Genomic DNA, 26436 nt, shown 5'->3' on the forward strand with positions numbered 1-26436 from the left:
TATTGCACCACATTCATATGTATTAATAAAAAAATAATAGTGAGGATGTATTACAGTTAGTTCACTGAGCAATAGCAAATCCCAGTGAATTAGCACAATGAATATTTATTTTTCATTCACAGCCTTGTTCAGTATGGGTCAGGGGATACTCTGCTCCATGCTGTCATTGAGGGACCCAGAATCCTTCCATCTGGTGTCTTTGCATACCCTAGGGCTTTAGTGTTCTCTGCTAAATATTCATCATGTTGATTGCTGTTAGAGAGGAACAGAAAGATGGTGAAGAAGGCACACCAGTTCTTTACCTTGGCTCAAAGTAAAACATGTGATTGTCCCTCACACTGCATCATTATGAAACAGTTCCATAAACCCATCAAGGTGGTAAGGGGCTAGAAAATATAGTCTCTGCAACAAATAAAAAATTATTATTATGTAACAGGAATAATCATTATGTAAGTTATTAAATATTATTGTATCTCTGTTTCCTCATCTATAAAGTGGGAACTATAAAAATATCTACCTTCTAGTTCAGTTCTGGGAACTGTATGAGTTAATGCCTGTAAAGTGTTCTAAATATGGCCTACTACATGATAAGCATTCTTGCTTTTATGTGTTTATAATCTCTGATATTTATTATTATTACCAATAATATTGTAATCAATATTATTTAGATTTTTAAGCATTTTATTCAAATGACAATAAGCACCACATTATTTCTTGCTTTTGGATTGTATGGAAACAAAAGTTTAGGTTGAAGAGATGATAAATTCTTAAGGTACTTTTTACTTCATACTAAAAATCTATCGTCTTATTTTGATTAAATTTTGAGAGAATATTATCACACAAATGGAGACATCTTTTTAAAAATTCTGCATACCAGAACTTAAAAGTTTCCATCTGAACACAAATTAAAAAGAAAAAAAAAAAACGTTTTAAAGTGTGATTACAGGATACAATAAAGGGACGGTATAGTGTTTGTCACAGTTTTAGCGCCATCCTAAAGTGACTCCTAAAGACTCATGGAACTTATTCTTCCAGAGAGATTACATGTGGCCAAACATCCGGCCCGGTGGCTCACACCTGTAATCCCAACACTCTGGGAGGCCGAGGTGGGTGGATCACAAGGTCAGGAGATCGAGACCATCCTGGCTAACACAGTGAAACTGCATCTCTACTGAAAATACAAACACACACAAAAATTAGCCAGGCATGGTGGAGGGCGCCTGTAATCTCAGCTGCTCAGGAGGCTGAGGCAGGAGAATGGTGTGAACCCTGGAGGTGGAGCTTGCAGTGAGTGGAAATCGCACCACTGCACCCCAGCCTGGGCGACAGTGTGAGACTCCATCTGAAAAAAATAAAAAATAAATTAAAAAATAAAGTAAAAAATTTGGTTGCTCCTTCATAAGCCTGGTTTGTATGATGCTGAACATATGGCTATATAAAAAATGTGTTGAACAAAAATATGGAGGCTCAGCCTTAGCAATTTGCGTTCTGATATTAAATGAGCAAGGATAGATTAGAAAAATTACAAGACGAAAGTTTCTATGTACTGAATGAATTAGCAATGCCATTTATTTTATCATCACCAACTTTATTTGTTGCTTTAGGAAGTGAATGAAGTTATGATGATAAGATCGATGGCATTTCTAGTTCATTCAATGAATAGAGAATAGTGAAAGAAAGTAGTATATATTTATTGTTATTCATGGGCTATTATATTTTTGAGTTAGACTTTAGTTTGGTAGCTTGAGTCTGTTACTAATTTTATTTCATTTACTTGGCTCAATTTATTATATTAATTTATCAATTATGCTTTGCTATTAAGAAAAGACAAAACAGACTTTTAAAGGATTCATTTTTATGGGCATCTCCAAGTTCGAAGGGATGATTGTTTTCAATATAAACTTAAAAATTCAATATTTATATTTAGATATCTTGTTAAAGACAGTTGCTACAATTCAAGAAATTTAACACTATCATTTAATAGCATGTGTTGAGCTCTTTAATGCCTTTTACATATTTGAAATTACCAAAGATGTGCCATGATTGTCCCAGAGAACACTTGGGCCCAGTCACCTCCATTTCTGAAGGATTAAAACAAAATCCAAAAGAGGAGAGAGTGTATCAAATAAGTCACTGCTGAGAAAGAGAAAAATGAAAAAAAAAAGTTCTCCTTTAATAAAACTCATTTTTTCCATTCTTCCTTTCAATTTTATTTTCATTATTTATAAAATTAAAGGTTGGGATTAAGTAATTTCTAGACTCATGCAGCTTGCTATTGTATTTTGCAAAATGGTAGTGATGTTTGACACCACTAAAAGCATATTACGAGCACTTTATGCAACATTTAGCATACTGTACAATGACTATAGAACAGAAGAGCTATGCCTTAGTCCATTTTGTTCTGCTATAACAGAATACCTGAGGCTGGGGAATTTGTAATAAACAGGAATTTATTTTTCACAGTTCCTGTGAAGGTTCGATTCTGAATATTTAGATATTTCTCATTTTTCTGAAAAATTTCTCAAAAATTTCCTTTGTTTTTTGTTATATACACTGGAAAGCTAAATAAAACTGTCAAGTATACAAATTGGATTTCATGAAAATTAAAACTTTTGTTCTTTATGTGACACTATTTAAAAAAGGCTACGGTCTGGAAGAAAATAAATGCAAATCACATGTTTGATAAAGGACTTGTATGCAGAAGATACAAAGATGTCTCAAAACTTAAGAAAACAACTCATTTAAAATATGGGCACAAATTTTGAACAGACACTTCAAAAAGAAGATACATAGATGGCAATTAGGTACATAGAGCCATTGTCATTACAGCAATGTAAATTAAATTTTCAAGGTGATACCACTGCATACCTATTATAATGGCTGTCAAATAAATACAAATAAAATTAATGATGTCAAGTGCTGCCAGAGATGTGGAGCAACTTGGACTCTCACACACTGCTGATGCTAATAATAAAAGGCACAGCCACTTTGGAAAACAATTTGATAGTTTCTTAACAAGCTAAATGTAGGCACATCATACAGCTCAATAATCCCACGCCTAGGTATTTACCCATCTGAAATAAAATCTCATGTCCACAGAAAACCTCTATAATAACTACTTGATAGAAATTTTATCTGTCAAAAACTGGAAACAACTGAAATGCTCTTCAACTAGTGAATAGATAAAAACAAAACGAAATTGTGATATAGTCATTCAAGTGGAATACTAATGTTAAAAAGGAAAAACTCATAAAAACAGCAAAATGGAGGGATCTTTAATGCATTATGCTAAATGAAAAAAAGACAACAGACTCAAAAGGCTAAAAATACTATATGATGTTATTGACAGGATACACTTAAAAAGGCAAAACTAAAAGGAAAGAAAACAAATCATTGGATGCTAGCAACTGAGAATGGGGTGGGGGTGGGAGTGAGGGGTTTTTGACCACTGCATTAATTATCTATTGCTTGTAACAAGTTAGGAGCTTAAAAAAAGAAATGCTTATTATCTCCTAGTTTCTGTAGGTTAGAAATTGGGGCATAGTTTAGGTGAATGTCTCTGGCTCAAGTTCTTTCAGGAGGTTGCTGCTAGTCGGTTCAGGTCTTTGCAGACTGCAGTGTCATTGGACTGCTCACATGGAGAAAGATCTGCATCCAAACTCTGTTACATGGTTGTTGGCAGAATTCAGTTCTTCATGGGGCTTGGACTGAGGAGCTCAGTTCCTTGCTGGCTGGTTAGCCCACTTCCCTGACATATGTATTTCTTCAAAGGGCGCTCATAACAAGGTAGCCAGCTTTTTCTTAGAGAGTGTTTGAGTGTAAGAGAGGACAGCCAAGACACAAGCTACTATCTTCTTTAAACCTGGTATCAGAAGTGACATGCCATCATCTTTGCTAAATTTCTGTTTACTAGAAGAAAGTCACTAAATCTAGCTCACACTCAAAGACAGGAGATTATAAAAGGCATGAACACCGTTGGACAGGAATCACTGGGGGTCATTCTAGAGGCTGCGTTGCCTAGTTAGCCCTTTGGACCTCAGTGATTTATATTTCTCCCACATTCAAAAGATGCTCACTTCTTTCCTGTTCCCAAAAGTTTCATTCCACTGCATTATCAGTTCAAAGTCCAGAACTTGAATTATCTGAAACAGGAAACCATCTTGAAGTCTGACTACCACAACCACAAAAAGGCGGTGGGGGAACTCCATGGGGTAGTAAAATTGTTCTGTATCTAGATTGCAGTAATCATTGAACAACGGCATTTGTTAAAAACTCATAGAACCGAACATTAAAAGAAGATGGATTTTGTTGTATGTAAGTTACATCTTCATAAAAATATTGAAAAGGAAATTCAAAAATACAACACAGACCACACACACACACTACATAAAATGTTGACCAAATGAATGGAAGTGTTGGCCAATATATTAATAAAATATACAGAATTACATTTGGCACTAGAAAGCAGCATAATTATTTCTAATTATATCATTGAAAAATTATAATAACATACATGTATTAATATTATCTATAATTTGCTTACAGAAAAAGAAAAATATTATTGAACAGAATGTATAATTATATGAAGTCTTTCACAGAGAGAAGCTTATTCTCAATAATATCTTTTTCTCCTCAATATTTGTTTTCACTTCTTAAAACAGATAATTCATCAATTCAAGTATTAGGAAAGATGATCATATAAATGCACTGTTAAGTTTTTCTCATTTTGTTCACAAAAGAACTACTGGAATAACTTTCCATAAAATGCATTTTTATAACTACTTTTGTAACAATAATTTACCTCCAATAAGCTGAATATAGACTATGAAACAAATTCAGTATTCCTTGTTTTTTTACCAATTCTGAAAATGAGGTGAGGCAGTAGGATCCTGTTACTGTGCCCTGTTTGTACAGCTGTACCTCATTGAATGAGGCTTGTGTTACACACAGTTTGTGATAGGAAGTAAATGCTTTTGAAACAACTAAAGAGATAGATCTTTAACCTCCACCTTTGTGGATTCTTTGTTTCACCGTTTAGCTTCTGTAGAGGGTACCAGGAAGTGGCTCCCAATATATATTATAATTCTCTAATGGAACCTCGTCTGATTAGCTCATCCTCTTGTTAACTCATTTTGTGGCTGCATTAGAATGAATTTTTTAAAAACAAATCCTGACAGGTCAAAAACTAGACAATGTATTGATTTTAATGAAGGTTTATAAGTCACAAGTTATAAAATGTTCAGCAGTGAGTATGTTCTAAAGAGAAAATGGTGTTTAGATTACTTCAAGATCTCTATCTGTAAGCGGTTTTCAAACTTTAGAGGATTCATCAAATTTATTACCTCTTAATCAACTTCCACGTCACATCTGAAGATGTAAAGTGCCACAAGGGTCTTTGTATATTTCTTAGGTACAGCCATTAGGCTTATCAATAAACCAGATAATTTAGTTCTATGTTATTTCAAAGATTATGACTGGATATTTTTAGAAGTCATTATGGTGAAGTAGTTCTCTTTTGTGTAAGAACAATTTCCTTAATTGCTGGCAGAGAAATACAATGTCATTCCTACAAATGATTAAAATAATCCTACAAATGATCCCAACCAATTGGGATCTAAGTTACATGTCTGCTGATGGTTGATGACAATACATGTTCCACTGAAAAATATATGACTTTAATAAAAATGGCATTTGTTATCTGTTCATAATATTCCTTATTATACAGAATTAAGTCCTTCTTATATCTATGAGCTACCATTTGTTTATCAAGACTTTTTGTTTAACAATTTTGTTTGGTAATTCTCTACACAGACTGTTCAGAGAACTTTCATTTTGAAAGAAATGGACAAAATTTACCCAGATTGAATATATATATATATATGATTATAATTTTCATAAAAAATTCTAAAATTATTCTGCTATGTACTATGCATTTTAACTGTCAGTATACGGCAAATGCAAAGACAATTAACTTGATATTTCCAGTTCTAGGTCCACTGGTTAGTTCCTATACATCCAAGCCTCAAAGATTTAATTTCTAATCTATACTGGCAAGGATATGATGATCAGGTCACATAGCTAATTCCATTTCGTGGATTTGTAGCAAAAGACTAAACATAAGTTACTTTAGCTAAGAACATATTTTTTAAAACTGAATAGAGTATAATGTGACATTTTGATCTCTGATTTTGTTAGGAAATGAAAAATGGCAATACAATTTAGAAATATGGGCAGAATAAAAAAATGACTTGTACTATTCTGTGTCAGCTACTTAGGGGATCAACACAGTGTCATATTGGTTGTAAAAATTTTTATAAAAGGCCACTCTTCTTTGGAGTCTGTATGAATTCCAAGACAGTATGAAAGCAATCTGTACAGTGCTTGATGAAAATAAACAACAATCATTTTCTTTTTTATGAACACAAATAAAACTATGTGGGAAAATTTAGAAATGATTTAGTATTTTGGTAAGGTATGCGAAAACCATAGGTAACTGTTACCTAATATATTTTTGTAAATAAAAGAATATCTGAGACCTTAGTGCAAAATACTACTATGCTATGCTTTGCTTCTTATTCCAACAGATTTTGAGACTTCTCAGAAAGCCATGAGGAAACAATTTCATTAATATTTTATTCCAAAATTTCCATACCAATTTCTCCCATCAGATCATTTTTCTTTAGTTAGAAACATGTTATCACATGCTGAAAAATCATCACTATCCATTGAGTGTATTGTCACAACATTACCAGCTAGCTTTTATAATCTGTCATATTATAATATGTTAGCAAAGTGTAAATTTTGGAATTAATGTCAGCTTGTTGGAGGCATTTAATTATAACATATAAACTATACGTATTTATTGGCTATGCTTTCAATTTTATTTATTTACAGTGCATACAGTCTCTGGTTCCAAAAATTATTTCAGGCAGCATATTTTAATTATAATTATATTGGCCAGCTTTTACAGAGATGTTCCAGATTTTTATTCCTCACTCAACAGAGCAGCATGCATAACTGAAAATGGAAGTTGCTTTGTTCTTATTCTCATGGCTCATTGCAAATTATGTGTTTTGCAGAAGTTAATATTATGTGGGCCGGACACCAAACACATCATAGTTCTGAAGACTATAACTTATCCACAGCACTGAGACAGTCTGTCCTCCAGTTATATACTTCCTGGGTAAGTTGTATGAAATGGAATAAACATGGTACTCTAATTTGTTTTTAAGTCTCAGCTATTTCTATTTCCTCAAAAAAAAAAAAAAAAAAAAAAAAACACTAATAGAAGGTGTTTTACTAAAATGCTTCTTTCTTCTCTGTAAGGCCAGATGCTAAAATCTTTCTTTTCCTTCTGTGAGGCCAGACACACATGAAGCAAATGCTGTTTATCAATAGAAGTATTTTATTTGACCCAGAAACTCAACTTAAAGTATATGGCAATGTGAGAAAGCAGAATGATTATTTTTTAATTTACTGTAACCCAGGAGGGTGATGTATAGATAAGGTATCTCCATTCAAATATATGTAAACAAGGTTTTCAGTAAAAATTTTTTAAAGTGTTTTTTTTTTAAACTAATTCTCTAAAATCTACTTGAATGCTTTGCTTTTTGTTATCATATTAGATCAATAACATGATCCAAAAATGTTTGGCTCTAAAATATTCTCACACAAGGAAATGACAAGATTAATGAATACCAGAAATAGCCTCTACTTGTGGAGTTCTTTTGACTCATGGGGAAACCCTGATCTACTTGATAACAACCCTTTTTTTGTCATCATCCTTGCTTAGCTCTTCTTGGTTATGAAAATACATGATACTGAAATGTATGTTGAACAGTGAGCTAGAAAGTCAGAGTAACTGATGTGTAAAATCAGTAATCATGCATACTTAATATTGGTGTGTAAAGTCAATAAGCTATTTCTTAACTATAAATTATAATGATCCAACATTTGCATGGTTCAAAATACTTTGCAAGGTAGTTTTGTTAGATACCATTTAATGAGTATGTTCTATGTGCCGCTCTTCTAAAATCTCTTTATATATTGACTTATTTCATCTTTACAACAGCCTTCATACACAGGAATTATTATAGCTCTTATTTTAAAATAGAGCTGAGTCTATAGTTCAGTCACACAACTAATAAAGGAAAAAGTAGAACTTGAACTCCTGCAGCCTGGTTCCAGGGCCCTTGATCTTAATCTCTGCACTCTAATGCTCTTCTACATGCCTCCATATTGTTTTTCACGTCTGTTATCTCTCCTAATCCTCATAAATAAGCCTATGGTTCTCTAGATCAAGTATTATCATTCTCAGGGAACTGAAGATCAGTGAGGTTAATTACACAGCTAGTAAATGATAAAGCCAAGTACTTGAAACCAGATGTATTATACGTCATAGCAAAATACACTGACATGTGTGCTAACCCAAACAGCAGCATAGGCAAAACAAATCTATAAGCCACGGATGGCACTAATACATTTCCTGGAATGGATCTTAACAGAAATTCAACCCCAAACTCCCATACTATAGACCTGTGATGATGCTTGTATTATTTTTCTAGAGCTGCAATAAGAAGATATTACTAACTGGGTAGCTTAGAAAAACAGAAATTTATTATCTCACAGTTCTGGAGGCTACAAGTCAAGTCAAAATCAAGGTATTGCCAGAGCAATTCTCCTCTAAAGGCATGAGGAAAAGATCTTTTCTGGTTCTCTCTCTTAGGTTCTGGTTCTTTCTGGGCTTGTGACAACGTAATTCTTATTTTCACATGGCATTCTTCCTGTTTCTTTGTCCAAATTTCCTTTTTAGGAGGATACCAGGCATATTGGTTTAGGGAATCACCATACTCCAGCATGACCACATCTTAACTAATTACTTCTACAACAACCCTGTTTCGAAATAAGGTCACATTTAGAGAGTTTCAGGACTCAGATTTCAACATGTGAATTTGGGTAAGGAAGGCACTATTCAATTCAAGAAACACTTTTAAGCAATATACGTGGAAAGGAAATATGTATATATTCATAACCTATAGCTTGTGCTGGAACTCTGGATGATTAAATACAAACAAAATCACTGCCTGTTTTACAGCTGCATAGTTCAAGATTGGACTAAGGCTTCAGGGCAGTTAATGAAGGGGAAAACAGAGCCTGTGATGGAAGAAAGGGGTACTGTTCATTCCTCCTTCTTAAAAAATTGCTGCATTAATACAGCTTTTCAAAAGGCCAAAAATATAGGCTGGATATATGGCTAATGAAAATTACAGTCTCCAAAATCTTTACTCTCTTCTGACTTACATATTTCTCTTTTATTAAAGACAACTGAAATCTCCAGTAGTTGCATTTTCAGAGAGAAAGCCTCCAATAAAGGAAGTAGCTGCCTTTGAAGTTGCTCTGGGGAAATCAATGCAGTTCATTAATTACCTGAGGAATTATCAAAGGGAAAAATTATCAGAGCATCATTGACTTCAGAACTAGAAGAAATCTTGGAGATGATATATTTAAGTCATCTATTTTCAAAACTATAAATATGAATCTAAAAGGAGCCCACGACATCGGTATTGAACAATGCCAGGTTGGAGCTTGAGTCCAGTTTATTGTAATCTCTATCTTGGCTTCTTCTGTGTACTTTTCTTTATTAAGTCAATGCATACAAAGTAACAAAGCAGCAAAAATCTATGTAAAATGAGGCTCACACTTGTTTTATTGCCAGAATAATTTGTCTTTACAAACTCATGCTATGTTGTTACGGAATGTGCTGAATAAGGAAATGAACATTGAGAATGCATGACAAGCTGCTAAATATTTTTGGAGGGGGAATGCGGGAACGTGCATGGTGGGAAATGAGATATAGGGATTGCAAGTCAGCCTGGATTCTAACCTAGCATTTCTAGGTCCCTTGGAAGATAAGAGAGATGTTTTAAGGGCCTGTGATGGTTAAAGGCTTGAAAGAGGACTTTCTAGACATCAAAATTATAAAGCACACTTCAGGTCTCCTCGTTTTTGTTGAGTCATTTGTTAAGATTTTCCTCACCAACATTTTTACATAAGGCCTATAATTTGGCAGGTACCAAGGTAACAATGTATTTTAGAACAAATAATAAATGGGCCACATCTTTGAAAAGAAAATTGATTTGTGAAATGAAATGTGAAATTAAGCTCATTTCACATTGAAATATGAAATTAAGTATATTTCTTCCATATTACTAAGAAAATTAAAGCAGCAGAACTTTTGAAGATGTTACACATAAGAATTCAACTTTCTAGAATTTCTAACCATATTATTTGCATTTTAAGCCAATTTTAAGCTTAATATTACTCACCAAAAGGGAGGGCTGTTGATAGAGTGTCATTTTAAGTGAGACTTCTTTACTGCATATACACTGCAATATATGCTTTTGCATGCCACTTCAATCTTTGATTATACATCTTACTATAATGCCTTAAGAATAATACTCTATCCAATTTGCTAATAATAAAATAATAATAATAAAATGTGTTTAAATTCATGGATGTCATATAAAATATAACAGTGTCAGGATTATAACTTCATTTTTGCTGACATTATACATAAAGTACTTGAATGCTGAAATTTTATATTCAAAGCAAAGCCACTGAAGTGCGTGAAAAAATACTGCATCTGGATGGAACTCGAAAACAGAAAAAGAATGTTAGAGATTAAATATACAAAATCCCAACTAGTAAAATCTAAATAAAGTGTGGAATTCAGTTAATACTAACGTACCTGTGGGTTTCTTAGTTGTGGCAAATGCAGCATAACGATGTGTTAGCAATAGGGGAAACCAAGTGAAGGATATAGGATGACACTTTTAGGAGAGTTGTTTTTATTGCAGCACTTCTGAAAATACTAAACTACTATAAAATAAAGTTTATTAAAAACACAGCTACATGTACATGTGTACATGTTTATACTCAGAGCCACTATACATTTTGTGTATACTATAGAAAAATATTAGAATGAGCCATCAACAATAGACACTGTTTCCTGGGAATCCTAGAGTATTTTAAAGAGCAATAGATGTATCAGCCAATATTACTGTTAATTGGATATTATCCTAAAGAAACTCTTCATTTTTTCGTTCTTTATCTCTCAACCCATCACCCACTGTTTCCTTTTCAGACCACCACTCAAATGAAGCTAAATGTGCCTATAGTTTAGAGAAAGGAATATAATACACTCCTTATCACATGCAGAGCTAGTCAAAACTTGGTTCCGTCTCTCCAGTTTCATCTTTCACACACTCCATTGTCATCCCATCTCCAATTTAACGATTTTCACTTCTCTCAATCTACCGTGCCATAATGCATTGGTATTTCTTTGCACAAGACATTACCTCTGCCTGGAGAATTATTTTCCCTTTACCTCTGATTGTTCTATCCTTCCAAAAAAGATTTTCCAGCCCAGGCTGGAATGCAGTGTGTGTCTCAGCTCACCGCAACCTCCATCTCCTGGGTTCAAGCGATTCTTTTGTCTCTGCCTCCTGAGTAGCTGGGATTACAGGTGGGCACCAACATATCCAGCTAATTTTTTTGTATTTTGTAAAGATGGCATTTTGCCATGTTGCCCAGGCTGGACTTCAACTCCTGGCCTCAAGTGATCCACCTGCCTCAACCTCCCAAACTGGTGGGATTACAAGCATGAGCCACTGCACCTGGGGAAGATTTTGGATTTTGTTTGTTTGGTTCCATAAAACCCTTGCATTTATCTATTGTAGTACGTAACAGTTTTCATTATTGTATTTATGGTGGCCTATAAACTTTAAAAGAAATTAGTCTACTTTTCACTGCTGTATACCTAGTATATATAAGTGTCTACTAAAGAATTAGTGGCTAATAAATGTATATTATGTAAATGAATGAAATAAAAACTATTATGGTTGTCAAAATAAATTTGGCAATGGAAATATTTTTGCTAAATTAACTAGGGTCAGGCCAATGTGAAACTAATAAAGAGTACGATGTGTTAAATAATTTAAATTTGTCATTCATTTAAATATTTTTATTTAATAGACACTCCAAAAATTACAGTATAGGATATATAGTTTATTTACCTTTTGCAATAAAATATATTTGAACATATTTGTTTTATCTATAAATTCAGTATTGAACAGAAAATAGTGAGCTATCTGCCTTCTAAGAATTTAGTATTTCTCTCAAAAGCATAATAAATTAATGACAAATGCACTTAATTTAAATTACTAGAGTGAGTGAATTTTTTAGTCCTGTCATGTCTTTCCACCTTTAAAATTGCTATGTTCTCTAGGTTGGTATTGAAATTAATTTTATAAGATTTAGCACAATATGTTTATAACATATTAGCAACCTTAAAAAAGGTAAATTTTACCCACCATGAGAAAAAATAAATACAATTGGGCTGGGTGTGATGGCTCTCGCCTGTAATCCCAGTACTTTGGGAGGCTGAGGCAGGCAGATTGCTTGAGCCCAGTAGTTCAAGACCAGCCCAGGCAATATCGCAAGATGCTGTATCTACAAAAAATAAAATAAATTAGTCAGGTGTGGTGGTGCACGCCTGTAGTCCCAACTACTCAGGAGGCTGAGTGAGATGTGAGGATCACTTGGTACCCGGAGGTCGAGGCTACAGTTATTTGTGGTGGGTCCACTGCACTCCAGCCTGGGTGACAGAGCAAGACCCTCTTTCTCAAAAAAAAAAAAAAAATATATATATATATATATAAAAATATATATATAATTATGACATTAAATTATGAAAATCTCATAAAACCATTATTACATTTTCATATAGAGAACATATAAATCAATGATGATCTTATTATATTTGAGCATAATTTAAAATATATTCATTATATTTAGGAAACAGTAAATAGCAATTAACTAGAAATAAAGAAAACTGAGTCCCACGCTAGTTTAGCTGTTTACTCATTTTGCTAATTTGAACCAACAAATTAATGTTTGAGTCTCAGTGATTTTGCATATGAAATAGACCTCTTAATATTTACTCTGCCTCCTCATGTGGTTATTTTGAAGATCACTTTGTGAGTGTGGAAATTCTCTGAAATATATCAAGTATGATTCTTATGTGTGATATTATTTTTATATTACATATAAGACTGCAGAGAAAACTTAGTGAAATCTCAGATCTTTTCATTACATTGTACTCCCTGCCAAACTACATAAGCAAAGACTGTTTTTCAATATGTGGAAGTTGGAGTTATATGAAGACAAATGTGAACAAATAAAGATGTAAGAAACTAACAACTTTGATGTAATGCATTTGAATGCACTGGGGATAAATTCTCATAACTCTTTGTCACAGAAGGAAAGCATGCATTAAGCCCCCATGAAGTAAAGAAACAAAACTTCTCTCAGAACTTTGCCTCGGAACTCCAAGGCATTCCTTCTTCACCCTCATCCAGCATTTAAAAATGACTAATAAGACAAAGTTTATGTCCATTAAAGAAATGAGACTCTTGGATAGTTTGAATCATTGCTAGTATCAAAGACTAATGCTAGCATGCATCAGGAAAATGGAATTAATTATTCTGTAGCTTACAGAAATATTCAAAGTCATTTTGAAATTTGGTAAAAATTAAAATTATTCTCTGATTTTCAGTGTTTTTCTTTTCAGAGATTTGATAGTCATTTGCAGTCCTCCTAATGAATGATAAACAAGAGGAAGCAGATTGAGTTTCCTCTAAAGTTGCCACATATTTAAAATATACAAGTGGCTAAAAATGTAGACTCCTTTATTTGTCATTGTTCTTATTTTGATAGTGCATCACTCATTTTTTTCCATATATAATTTTGACTAGCCAGGCCAATCATGGTGGCAGAGATTGGGGATATAACGATAAGTAAGAAGTGAGCTTTTGTTCTCAAGGTGATGGTTTTGCTTGGAGGGAGTCATGTAAGTGAACAGTCATTGCCACAAATTTTGAAGGTTTTAGAGAGAAGTGTTTTGCACTGAGAACTGCTATGGGTCAAGGAAAGCTTCATAGAAGAAATAAAGCTTGAAGCAAATCTGTAATGAATAAAATTTTGCAATGGAGGAAGTTGTACGTAGAATATTATGTAGAAGGACAACATCTGTAAAAACACAAAATTATAGAAAAATATAATAAATTTTAGGAATAACAAGAAAAATGTGTAGTGTGTGTATTAATTTCCTGGGGCTGCTGTAACAAAGTACCCAAAGCTAGATGGCTTAGAACAACAGAAATTTATTATCTTACAGTCCCAAAACCTGGAAGCCTGACATCGAGATGGCAGCAGGGTTAGCTCCTTTTGAGGGCTGTGAGGGAGACTCGGTTCCATGCCTCCCACCTAGATTCTGGTTGTTTGCAGCTTTGGCATTCCTTTGCTTGAAGATGCATTATTGAGATCTCTGCCTTTGTCTTCATGTGCCATTCTCGCTGTGTGCATGTCTGTCTCTGTGTCTAAATTTCCCCTTTATATACAAAGACCAGTCCTCCTGGATTAGGACCCATCTAATTTTAACTTGATTACCTCTGTAAAGATGCTATTTCCACATAAAGACACATTCTGAGGTACTGGGTGCCAGAGTCTCACATATCATGTTAGTGAAAATCAATTCAACTCATAACAGTATGAGTATGGCTAGAACATAGGATGTATAAAATGGTGGAATGGGGTCAAAAGGAAATGGTTAAGTGCATAGAAATGGGACCAGAAAGATAGACATAGGTTACTTAATGACTTTCTAAATAGAAACACAAACCCTTATTTCAAACATAAAATCTAAGTAGATATGTCTTAAGGACAGAGATCAATACTCTCTATCTATAATCAGGTAATTCTGATCTATGTCATTACCAATCATAGACTTAAGGAATGTGGCACATACTATTTGATTCTTCAATCATTAGTTTCTCAATTCTGATGAACATTTTTTAGTTGCTTTTTCTCTAAATTAATATTATAAAAATAAATAAAAATCCTAGAAATAGATACATTAGTAATGTTGATGAAATGTTTCTGAACTATTAAAATAAAGCAGACATGAATTCTAGAGTTCAAAAGTTTTTTTGTTTTTCATTTATTTGAAAGTAATTTTATGTTTACCATTTAGCCACTTGCTTAGCAGCTTAGTCGTGGAGTACTTTACTCTCTCACCTCCTACATTTTCTATTTGTCATTGTCTCCTTACTTTACTTCTTACCTCGTCCAAATTAAGATGCCTAATTTCCATGACTCTGTGAAGGACAGTCTGGAGTACTTTACTCTCTCACCTCCTACATTTTCTGTTTGTCATTGCCTCCTCACTTTACTTCTTACCTTGTCCAAATTAAGATGCCTAATTTCCATGACTCTGCGAAGCACAGTCTGCATGCTCTGCTGAAATCCTGTGCCGTGAAATCTTCAGGCCATGAGTAAATCCAGTCATCTACCCTCTTCACTCCCACATCCAGATTGCTGAGTGCTACGGGCTTCCTCTTGCACCAGGTCAGCAGTTTGGTGCCCCTCCATGTATGGATTCAGATCCAACTGATTCCTAAACACTGTGTACCAAGTCATGAACAGGAGACTGCTCTATTTTCTCCTCTCTACCTTGGGGAAACTCTTCAGAATTTCATGGTCTCTTCAAGATCTCTTCCCCACTCCTGCCTCTTGAACATATTTGAAACTTCAAAGAGAAATGTGAGTTTTTTCTTTTTTTCAGTTTTCCTTATCTAGTCTTCCCTGTTCATACATATTCAATTAAAATTCATGAACTCACAAGTGATGAACATGCATTCTTACCTCTAGTTTTATAGAAAATGCTCACCTCTCTTCAGTTGGTCTAATCCTTAGGTTGGTGACATTGCTCTTACCTTATATTTTTTTCTCTTGGACTTTGTCCTATCAGATAGTCTTGGCATTTTCTCTCTTCGTTTCAACTGCCTCCTTCTGAATAAGCCATAAATATAGTAAGATCTCTCACATTAAAAAAATAAATACACGGGTAATATCTCCTCCCTCATCCATTGTTTTATTGCAGGAATACATTCAGCTGTCTCCTTTTTTGTTATCAGAGAAACATAGAAGTCATCCCTGTTTTCATTTTGTTACCTCCTCTGGCTGATTCTTAAACTTACTAACTTGGGTTTGTGAATTTTAGGTCTGCATTCTAGGCCTACTGTTCTGCTGATTCATACTTGCAAATTCCATGTCACTTCTTTTTTTTTCAGTTCCTGTCTCACTTGGACACTAACTGGGAGTCTTCTCTCTCTCTTAAAAATTTCTCATCGTATCTGATAATGCTAGCTACTAGATCTTTCCCACCTCTGAGACTATCCTGTATCAGCCTCATTTATGGCCACTCTTTCTGACTGCTCACAGAGTTGCATCTTCGGCTAGCTTCCCACTGTGGACACACCTATAAGCCAAATAAAATTGATATTTGCACGACACCCATATCAACAAGTTCAAACAAGACACTTGCTGATTCCCTGAGATGTAATTCCAGACAGATGTTTCCAAAATCTTACTCAATAGCTTCCTGGACACACACCTCATAGACCCCAACACGACATTCCTCAAGTTGAACTTTACCACCTATTCTTCCTGTTCACCTTCTTGGTGAACAATATCGCCAATAGACAAGCCAGAAATCTGAGTGTCTTCTGACACTGCTACATGCCTCTCAACTCCTATGTTTGAATAGCTGCCAAATCCTTAAATCTGTTGCATGTACTTTACTGCTCCATCCTCTTGGCTACTGCTGTGATTAAATATGCATCACTTTTCTCTGGGCTATTGAAATAGGTTCCAAACATATTTTTATATTTTCTATTTCTTACATGCTTAAAAAGATGTGAATTGTTTCCTTATGCCTAATCTTCTTGAAATGGTTCCCTTCTCTGGTTTAGCCACTGTCTAAATTATTTTTCTGTGTTGGCTGTGAGGCACAGACATACTGAAGACTCGCTGATGAAGGCTATCAATTGTTTCTTTAGAAAAATGCACACTCTCCCATGCACACGGGCTCACACGTTGTTATGGCAGCATCAGGAGATTCGTGGATTCCCTGAGGTCTGTCCAGAAACCCCATGGTCCAACCTGATTTCTAGCCACACTACTCTCCAACACCTTCTACGATATCAAACATGTGTAGCTCCCCCTAAATGCCAGGTTGTTTCTTGCTTCATAATACTGTCTCACACAACCCCTGCTTGCCACGTTCACTTAGTAAGAGAATAAAATCCACTCATCTTCTGTCTGTTAGCCTTAGATCGCCTTCAGGCTTGTACTCATTCTTTCCTCCAACATATAGGTCTGGGTTGTTTCTCTCCATTATAGCCCTGTTATATATGACTTCTACAAGACAATAAAATAACCTAGGGTAGACAGTGTAATTTAAAGCTAAAGAAACTAAGAGTCTGAATGACATAGGTTTGAATGCATGGTAGATATGGATGTATTTGGTAAACGGTATAATGTCCCTAATCCAGCTACCAAGTTACTCTGAGTTTGAGGAAGAAGTTTCTTCGGTCGAGTTAGTACCATATAAAGATTTATAATGGAAGTGGCCTTTAAATTGGTTTTATAAGCTATGTAGGATTTGGAAATGCAAAGTTTGGAGGTAGAGAAGAAAAGTGAGAATTCTCTTACCTGGACAACATTTACTAAGTGCTTTCCATTGTAAAAATTAGAACCTTGATTGTGTCATTAGACCCTTTTACTAGAACTGTATTAATCATAAGTAATTATCACTCATGTGATTCATGTGAATTATTTCCTCACCTATATTTTTTGTTAGAAATATGATATTTTGGAATTCATAGTGAGCTTATTTTTCCATTGGTCAGTTCCTCATTATATTACCAATATGTAAGATTTAGCACACTGTTTCATAAAATGAGTTCAGAAAATATAATCCTATGGAAAACTCATCAAGAAAGTAGTCTGTGTGCTAATAGACTTCTGATTCACATTAGCATGGTAAAAGCTCTTAAAAGACCTGTGTTAAAGAAACTTTGCTTGTTTAATTTACCCCTTCACGACTTCTCTGATCATATAACCACATTTTCCATAATAGCTGGTATTATTTCAAGGGACTACTTCTCCACACTTTGGGAAATGATAATGAACTATAAATATTCATCTGCTATGCATAGTCTTTCCAAACAGAACTACTTATTAACCATCCAAAATAAGTTGTTTTATAATTTTTCTCACCTCTCAAAGAGGAGATTCCAAAATACCCCTCAACTTAGAGAACTTATATCATAGGCCATATATGTTTTGCAAGTACTTTGCTATTAACCTATTGGGGGATAATTGTTTTAATACATTATGAAACAATCAAATCATAGTAGCACAGATGTTTTGGAACAGAAAGGATGACTATATTTTAAATGGTTTTCCCCTCCACCACTAATTTCAGGAACCTGAAGCCTAGAGAAGCTTAAGAACTTAGTAAATATCACAAAGTGGAACTATGGCCTAAAGTTTGACTAAGTCTCTAGTGGACTATGGATTAAAGTGGAACCATGGACTAAAATTGATCTATTGAATAAGAGCCCAGTATTCTTTTGCTCACTAATCTATTCCATTGCTTAATAACCCATTTATATTTTACAAATTCTACTTATGATGACAGTTGAAATTTTTTATGACAGATTTGAAAACAAGAACTAGACGAGTTTTAAATGCATCGTCATTGCTAAATATCCTTGAAATTACATTTTGCATAATTGAGAACAAAAGTTGTAAAATAATTTTAAAATAAAATTATAATGCTCAGAAGAAATGCTTTTAAAACATCCAGTCTTTCAGAAATATAAACTCTATAAAATCAGAAATATAAAGTGAAAGTCGGATTCATTTTACTCTTATTTGGTTATTTAGTCTCGCATTTAATAAAATGTTTCCTTCCAACATAAAACCACTCTTGGGGATCAAAGTCATTAGCAGAACAAGCAGATCATGTTCATTAGTTAATTCTAATCAGTTCTGTGATTTAATTGTAAGTTGTTTTTCCAAGGCAGAGGCATTTCTGTTTATTAGGTAATATGGACCTTTTAAATTTGTTTTCACCATGGAAACATATCATACCTCCTTCCTAATAACTTTGAAAAAATTAAGAGATATGATGCCATCAATCAACCATATAAAACCAAAATTAAAAGGAAAAGTATATGCTGTCCTCTTTTTATATGAAATTACTTTCTTTTATTATAATTTTACATTATTATTGAAAATGCCAGGTAATAATACTGAATTTGGGAGCTGTCAAAGGAATAAAGTCATCCATTCCTACGTTGTTCAACATAGAGTATTTGTGTGTATATAAAAAACGCTTTAATTCCAGAAAACACATCCAACCTTTTTAAAATTAAAGAAATAACACGTAACATATAATATTTTAACTAGACAATATTAAATGCAAAATCAAAGTCTAGCGGCCTTAGCTCCAACATGTCTGTAACTTTATCACCATGTGGAATATTAATGTTGCAAAGTAAGCATGACAATAAAATATACAGTATGTACAATGAGATATATTTGCTGAAGAAATATGCATTTCAGAATATTGAACCATTAACAAAGCATTGAGAATTCATATATGCAAATTAATTTTTTAAAAATTTTATCTTTCAGATTTTCTACTCTCCCCTGGCCCTCTTCATACCCCCTTCAGTATATGCTGTTCATCTTCAGTTCAATCTTCTTTACCAATTTTGGATCCATACAGAGGTAAAACCTTTTTTTATCTTTGTAAGTTTTATACCTAAACAGCCTGAAGCAATGTCCTGGAAATCCACTAGTAGATGATTTATTGTGTAAGAAAAATCTTTGTCTGCCTTTTTTAAGGAGAAACATCTGTTCATTTTTATTCCTTTTTACTGAATATATATTGCAAAGTTTATAAGAAGCAATGAGGCCAGTTGGTCTCAATTAAATAAAGCAAGTTTTTGAACTATTAAGTACCAAAACATTTTAATACTATATTCAATACAATATCTTCCTGTATGACAGTTTATTAAACATTATTTACCAAGAGAGGTTGAAATTCATTTCAATTCAGAGATTTAAACACATATATGTATGTATATATAAATATGTCTATATTCTGTTGGAGCTCTTTGAAACATCCTTAAAATTTTATAGAAATTATGAAAATAATTTTTGATTGGAAAACTTGCTCTAACTACAGAGTTTAAATTTTATTTAAAATTGTTCAGTATATTGTTAGTTCCCCCCCCCCTAAAAAAAACTGAAGAAATGTAATTTTAGAGTCTTCCGTGGCATTTCAAATTGTCAGACTTGAATGTTTGCAACTAGGTTATTAAGCAGCTGATTGCTTTATGAACATTTGTACCAATCCTACTGCTAAAATACCAAAAATCACAGACCTAGAAATATTCTCACCTATACACAAGCACTCTTTTAAACATTTGGTATTTATTGAAAGCCTTTTGAAGTTACTAGAGGAAGCATGTTGACAGGTGTTGCAACTGGTTGAACAACACTACAAATCACAGCTGCATTGTACGTGAAATCTTGATACAACAAAGTGCATTATTCCATTAACCTGCAGTATTTTATGCTACCGATTTACTTGGAATAAAGAGACTGTTACCATGACTTTGGACATATGTAGCATTATTTGAAGATCTATCATGAAATAGTATTGTGTTTTATGATACTTAACACACATCAAACACTCAATACTACAACCATCTGAAAGAGATGTTGCGGCCAATTCTAACTCTAGAGGTCAAAGACCAAATTTGTTTAAATCAGTGGAGGGAAGCTTTCTGATGATTTACATGGAGGGGTTAAGGGAGAATTACATTTTATAGCAGCTCTGCTCCAGGTCATGCCATGTGTTGGGTCAGGTATTAGTTTGGATGCAGAACAATAGTGCCTCAGTCACTTTCACATCTTCCTGTGTCCCTCTGAGAGGGCCATGAGCTAGGGTTTGAGTTCCATTTCATGAAGTAAAGCAAGAGTGGAGAAAAGCCACTGGTGAGACTTATTCCTCTTAACTAAGAACCTCCAAGGGGCTTCTTTCCACTTCAAAAGCAATGCTTAGAACCTCTCCCTTGTGTTACACTTTATGCTTTTCAAAATACTTTTCTGTGTGTGGGTTCCTACGGTTGAGCTGCCTGGGAGGCAAGAACACATCTTCTGAAATTCATGGTTTGGATCTTGGAATTTTAAATTCTATTATTAACTGTGAAAACAGTTCTGGAATATTTCTCAACTGTGCAGTTACATTTGTTTATTATATACAACATAGAATAGTTTATTTACAAATAGTAGAATAATTCAGGATGGAGAGCCAAGAGGTTGGACATCATGACTGCTTCTGGAGAGAAAGATAAATGGATTAGAGGATTGGAGTGGGAGAAGTATTAAGTATTTTTTTAAAATCATTTTTACAATTTGCTTGTCTTGCTTTTTTCAATTAAGAGTTAATACACAGATGAGTAAGTAAAAAATAAAAACTGAAAACAACAGCCTTTAGTCTAGAAAAATATTCACTTTATGTTTTCCTGTACTGTAAATTGTGTGAACCCCTTTAGGCCACTTGCATACTGTTTAATATCGGGCATCACACTTGGATCTCCATTGACAGAAATGATATGCGAGCTGTAGAGGTGACAATGTTAGAAAAAGAGCCCTGTATATTCCTGAATGGAGTTTCATTCTTATAATTGTTTCACTTCCCCTAACATCCGTAAAAATCAGTTATTACTCTAAGAGGAATATGATCTTAAGAAGATACTGATTTTTTTGGAAAGCGAGGAAGATTCAGTTCTCTTAAAATCAGTCACATTAGAATAAAAGGAAGGAAAACCCCTAAAATCACATATTTGAAAGACTGTATGTGAGATAAAAAAAAAAAAAATAGGCCATAAAACACACTAAATCATTTATGGAAATTTTCTGTTTACTTTTGAGTTATTTTGATAAATAAACAAAGTCTAGGCCAGGCACAGTGGCTCATGTCTGTAATCCCAACACTTTGGGAGGCAGAGGTGGGAAGGTCACCAGAGGTCAGGAGTTTGTGACCAGCCTAGCCAACATGGTGAAACCTCATCTCCACTAAAAATACAAAAATTAGTTGGGCATGGTGCACACCTGTAGTTCCAACTACTTTGGAGGATGGGGCAGAATAATTGCTTGAACCTGGGAAGCGGAGCTTGCAGTGAGCCAAGATCATGCCACTGCACTCCAGCCTGGGTTACAGAGCAAGACTCCCTCCCTAACCCCTCCAAAAAAAGAAAAGAAAAACAAACAACAAAGTCTATTGTCATCTTCTTTTTTAAAAAAGTTGTGAAACATTTGGCTTGAAACTCTACTCTGTTGCTTAATTTTTGTGACTATATTTTTGTCTGTGTATTGTTCATGGATCTAAAGCCTCTGCAGCACATATTCAGTTATACTCTATTGTGAATTCACTAAAGATAGTAAGAAAACCTTTTTATTTAACACATGTTTTTAACTTAAAAGTGTGGAATATTTTTAAGCATTGTTTTAGATATCAGGTGTTATTTGGGTGTTAGCTGAGTTTTTACAGTACAGTAGCAATCGTATAATGATACTATTAACACTATTGTCTTTGTTTTTTTAAAATTTATTATCACATTGTTAATGTATCTATCATGTAATGCTTGAGTAGATAAATGTAGAAGAGAAATAACTTAATTCTTTGATATTGAAGATTTGAATCAAATGATTCAATGATTTTTTGTTTTTTTTTCTTTGAGACAGCATCTCACTCTGTTGCCAGGCTGTAATACAGTGGCACCATCTCAGCTCCCTGCAACCTCTGCCTCCCGGGTTCAAGCGATTCTCCTGCCTCAGCCTCCCAAGTAGTTGAGACTACAGGCACACACCACCATGCCCAGCTAATTTTTGTATTTTTAGTGGAGATGGGGTTTCACCATGTTGGACAGAATGGTCTCAGTCTCTTGACCTTGTGATCCACCTGCCTTGGCCTCCCAAAGTGCTGGGATTACAGGCATTAGCCTGTACAAAAAAATTAGCTGGGCATAGTGGCGGGTGCCTGTAGTCCCAGCTACTCGGGAGACTGAGGCAGGAGAACGGTGTGAACCCAGGAGGCAGAGCTTGCAGTGAGCCGAGATCACGCCACTGCACTCCAGCCTGGGTGACAGAGCAAGACTCCGTCTCAAAAAAAAAAAAAAAATAAATAAAAAACCCTCAATTTGAAACATGTGATTTTATTTTATTCTTGATGACTTTTCATGAGCAGAAATATTGAATTTTGAAGTTCACTATTTTATGTTTTTTTAAAAAAATATTCTCTAAGAAATCTTTCACTATCACAACCTCTGAAAGATAGTCTTCTAGGATTACTTTTGAAAATTTTTGAGTTTTAACTTTTATCGTTACTCTGTGATATTCTTGAATTAATTTTTACATATGGTATGTGGTAGAATCAAGATGCCTGATTTCTATGTACATAACCACTAACTATAGCCCCATTTATTATAGAGACTTAAAAAAATCCATTAGATATCCTTGGTGACTTGTTGAAAAAAAGTTGACAAATTATGTTTGCATTTATTTTTAGACTCCTACTCACTTTCATTGATGTATTTGTTTCCCTTTATGCCAGTTCCTCAATTTATTGATTATCATAGCTTTAAAGGATGTATTATTCACACATTTGTAAAATAATTTTATTTTCTCTAGGATTTTTCTCATGCATAATTTTGTGGTCTTCGAATAAAGACAATTTTCTTTCTTTTTTTTTTCTCCCTATATTTGTGCTTTTTTTTTCTTGCCTTATTGCTCTGGCAAGGAGCTAGATGGTATAAGATAGAAGTGGCTAAAGTAAAATGTAGGCATCCTGTACTGACTTGTTTTCTCTCTCTCTCTCTCCCCACTTTTCTCCATCTCTTCATGTGTGTGTGTGTGTGTGTGTGTGTGTGTCTACTCTAGGGATTAAATATGCATTCCTATAATATTCTACCTTGAATTAATATAATACTTACCATAAATGTCAGAATTTTATAGTAATATAATTCAATCTATGCTCTCCCAACCTTTTAGCTAGCATTCTCACATACGGTAATCTTTCACATTCTAAATCCCAATATATAGCCGGGTACAGTGGTTTACACCTGTAATCCCAGCACTTTGGGAGGCCGAGGTGGGCAGATCATCAGGTCAGGAGATCTAGACCATCCTGGCTAACACAATGAAACCCTGTCTCTACAAAAAAATACAAAAAAATTAGCCGGGCGTGGTGACAGGCTCCTGTAGTCCTTTCTACTCAGGAGGCTGAGGCAGGAGAATGGCGTGAACCCAGGATGTGGAGCTTGCAGTGAGCTGAGATTGCACCACTGCACTCCAGCCTGGACAACAGAGCGAGACTCCGTCTAAAAAATAAATAAATAAATAAATAAATAAATAAATAAATAAATCCCAAAATATTGCTTTCATTATTTTAGATTTAATTAGTCAGTTATGTTTAAAGGAATCAAGAAAATAAAACAGTTAATCTTCTTTGTTTGCCCCGATGTTTACCTTCTAATAGTCTTCTTTCTTTCTATTAACCTAAGTTTTCATCCCTTATTATTTCTTTTCAGGCTGAATAACTTTTGCATCTTTTGTAATGCAGACCTGTAGCAACAAATCTATTCAGTTTTTGTCTATCTTAAGATGTCATGTTTTCCCTAATTTTTGAAAGATACTTTTCTGAATATGAAATTATTAATGGATATTCCTTTCTTGCATTTTTTTCAATACTTTAAAAAGTTTAACTCATTGTCTTTAAACTTTTATTTTTTCTAATAATTCAATTTTCATATCATTGTTATACCATAGGTAATGTGTCTTTTCATTCCTAGATATTTACAAAATTTTTCTCTTCCTTTTAAAATGTTAGCCGTTTGACTATAATGTGCCAATGTGGTATTTAAAAAACATTAATCTGGGACTACAAGTATGTGCTTTGGAGTTAAGGGGTCCTGGTCATGATTTTCTTAAACATTGTTTCTGTCCCTTTCTCTTTCTCCTCCCCTCTGGGAACATCAATTAGCTAGGTACTCTTCATGATACTACCTTAGAGATCAGTAATGCTCTGTAATTTTTAAGATTTTACTTTCTTTTATATTCAGATTGAATAACATATATTAATTTGTCTTCAAGTTTATTTGATCTTTTCACTACTTTCTCCGAGCTGCCATTGAATCCATTCAGTGTATTTCTCACATTGGATATTATACATTTATGTTCTAGAATTTGCCTTTTTTTATGAAGTTTTTTTTTTTCTCTGTTGAGAGTCTCTTTCACTTATTGTGACTATTTTGCCTTTATGTCCTAAATGTAATAATTATTTAAAAATTATTGTCTGCTAATTCCAATATCCGGTTCATATTCAGGTCTACTTCAATTGACTGTTATTTTACTTGATATGAATCACATTTGTGTTTTTTTCTTTGTACGTCTAGTAATTTATTGTTAATGTTATATATAAATCGTTATGGCAGATTTGTTGTAAAGACTCTAGATTCTGTTTTGTCCATCTGACCATTCCTTATTATTATTCTAGGAGGTGGTGAAATAATTGGCTAACTACCCTGTGTTTTTGGAGACTTTGACTTATACGTTGTTAGGATATGTGGGGATTTTTGGCACTGTCTTTAGTCTTAGGGCATATTCCTTATCCTTGGTGATCTTCAATTTTAGGGCAAGCCTTGTCTTTTTTTTTTTTTTTTTTTTTTTTTTTTAAATAATGAAATGCCCGAGGTGTTTACAAAGCCCCTCTCACTTGGCAGGATTTGAACTCTAAATTCTCTTTTGCTAGCACCAGACAGCAATTGAAGTCTCTGCTCAGCAACTTTACAACTTTCCAGCCTCCAAGGTTTTCATCAGATTTCTTAGTGTCTTGCCCTACATATGAGTAATTTAAGAGTCAGCCAGGATTTGAGGGCACTTTGTATGCAGACATTATAGCTCCCATTCCGTGGTCCCTATCTTTCTAGGATTTCCCCCTTATATTTCCAGTCACTTTTGCTGTCCTAAAATTTGACCTACGACTCCTAACCTGGTTCATACACTGTCCATTCAGTGATGTAATTGACAAGCTATCAGGAAAATGAATTTTTCTCAGCAACACACTATACTCAAATAACTGCCTCAATTAGTCCTTTTGTCTGGAGATAATTTTATGATAGACCTAAATAGTAAAGGGCAATAGAAATTAGAGTACAAGAGAGCTGCAAGGATGCAATGTGCAAAATGAGAAAGCATAAGAAATGTGCAGCAGAATTATGAAGTAATACATCCAATGAGATAATAGAAACCAGAAGTTTTCAGAAGCTAACAGATATAGAGAAGAATAGAAAAATTTTACTCTATAGCAGCAAACGCAATAGAGTGGTAGCAGGATGAGCAGAGACTTAGAAGATCTGACTTCTGAGGACACAGATAATAGAGTGTTTTGGTTAT

General features: G+C 34.1%; 1 protein-coding gene across 6 annotated transcripts in view; it reads left to right on the plus strand.

Moving 5' to 3' along the window:
* Nucleotides 1-26436, plus strand: part of AGMO (alkylglycerol monooxygenase) — a 348253-nt gene that overhangs the window by 116430 nt on the left and 205387 nt on the right. For all 6 annotated transcript variants that reach the window (XM_001105641.5, XM_028845993.2, XM_028845994.2 and 3 more), the window contains exons 4-5: nt 7080-7183; nt 19606-19701. In XM_001105641.5, coding sequence (XP_001105641.2) covers nt 7080-7183; nt 19606-19701 — 200 coding nt within the window. The remainder of the gene's footprint in view (nt 1-7079; nt 7184-19605; nt 19702-26436) is intronic.

The sequence above is a fragment of the Macaca mulatta genome, chromosome 3 (assembly GCF_049350105.2).
Source record: "Macaca mulatta isolate MMU2019108-1 chromosome 3, T2T-MMU8v2.0, whole genome shotgun sequence".
NCBI lineage: Eukaryota > Metazoa > Chordata > Mammalia > Primates > Cercopithecidae > Macaca > Macaca mulatta.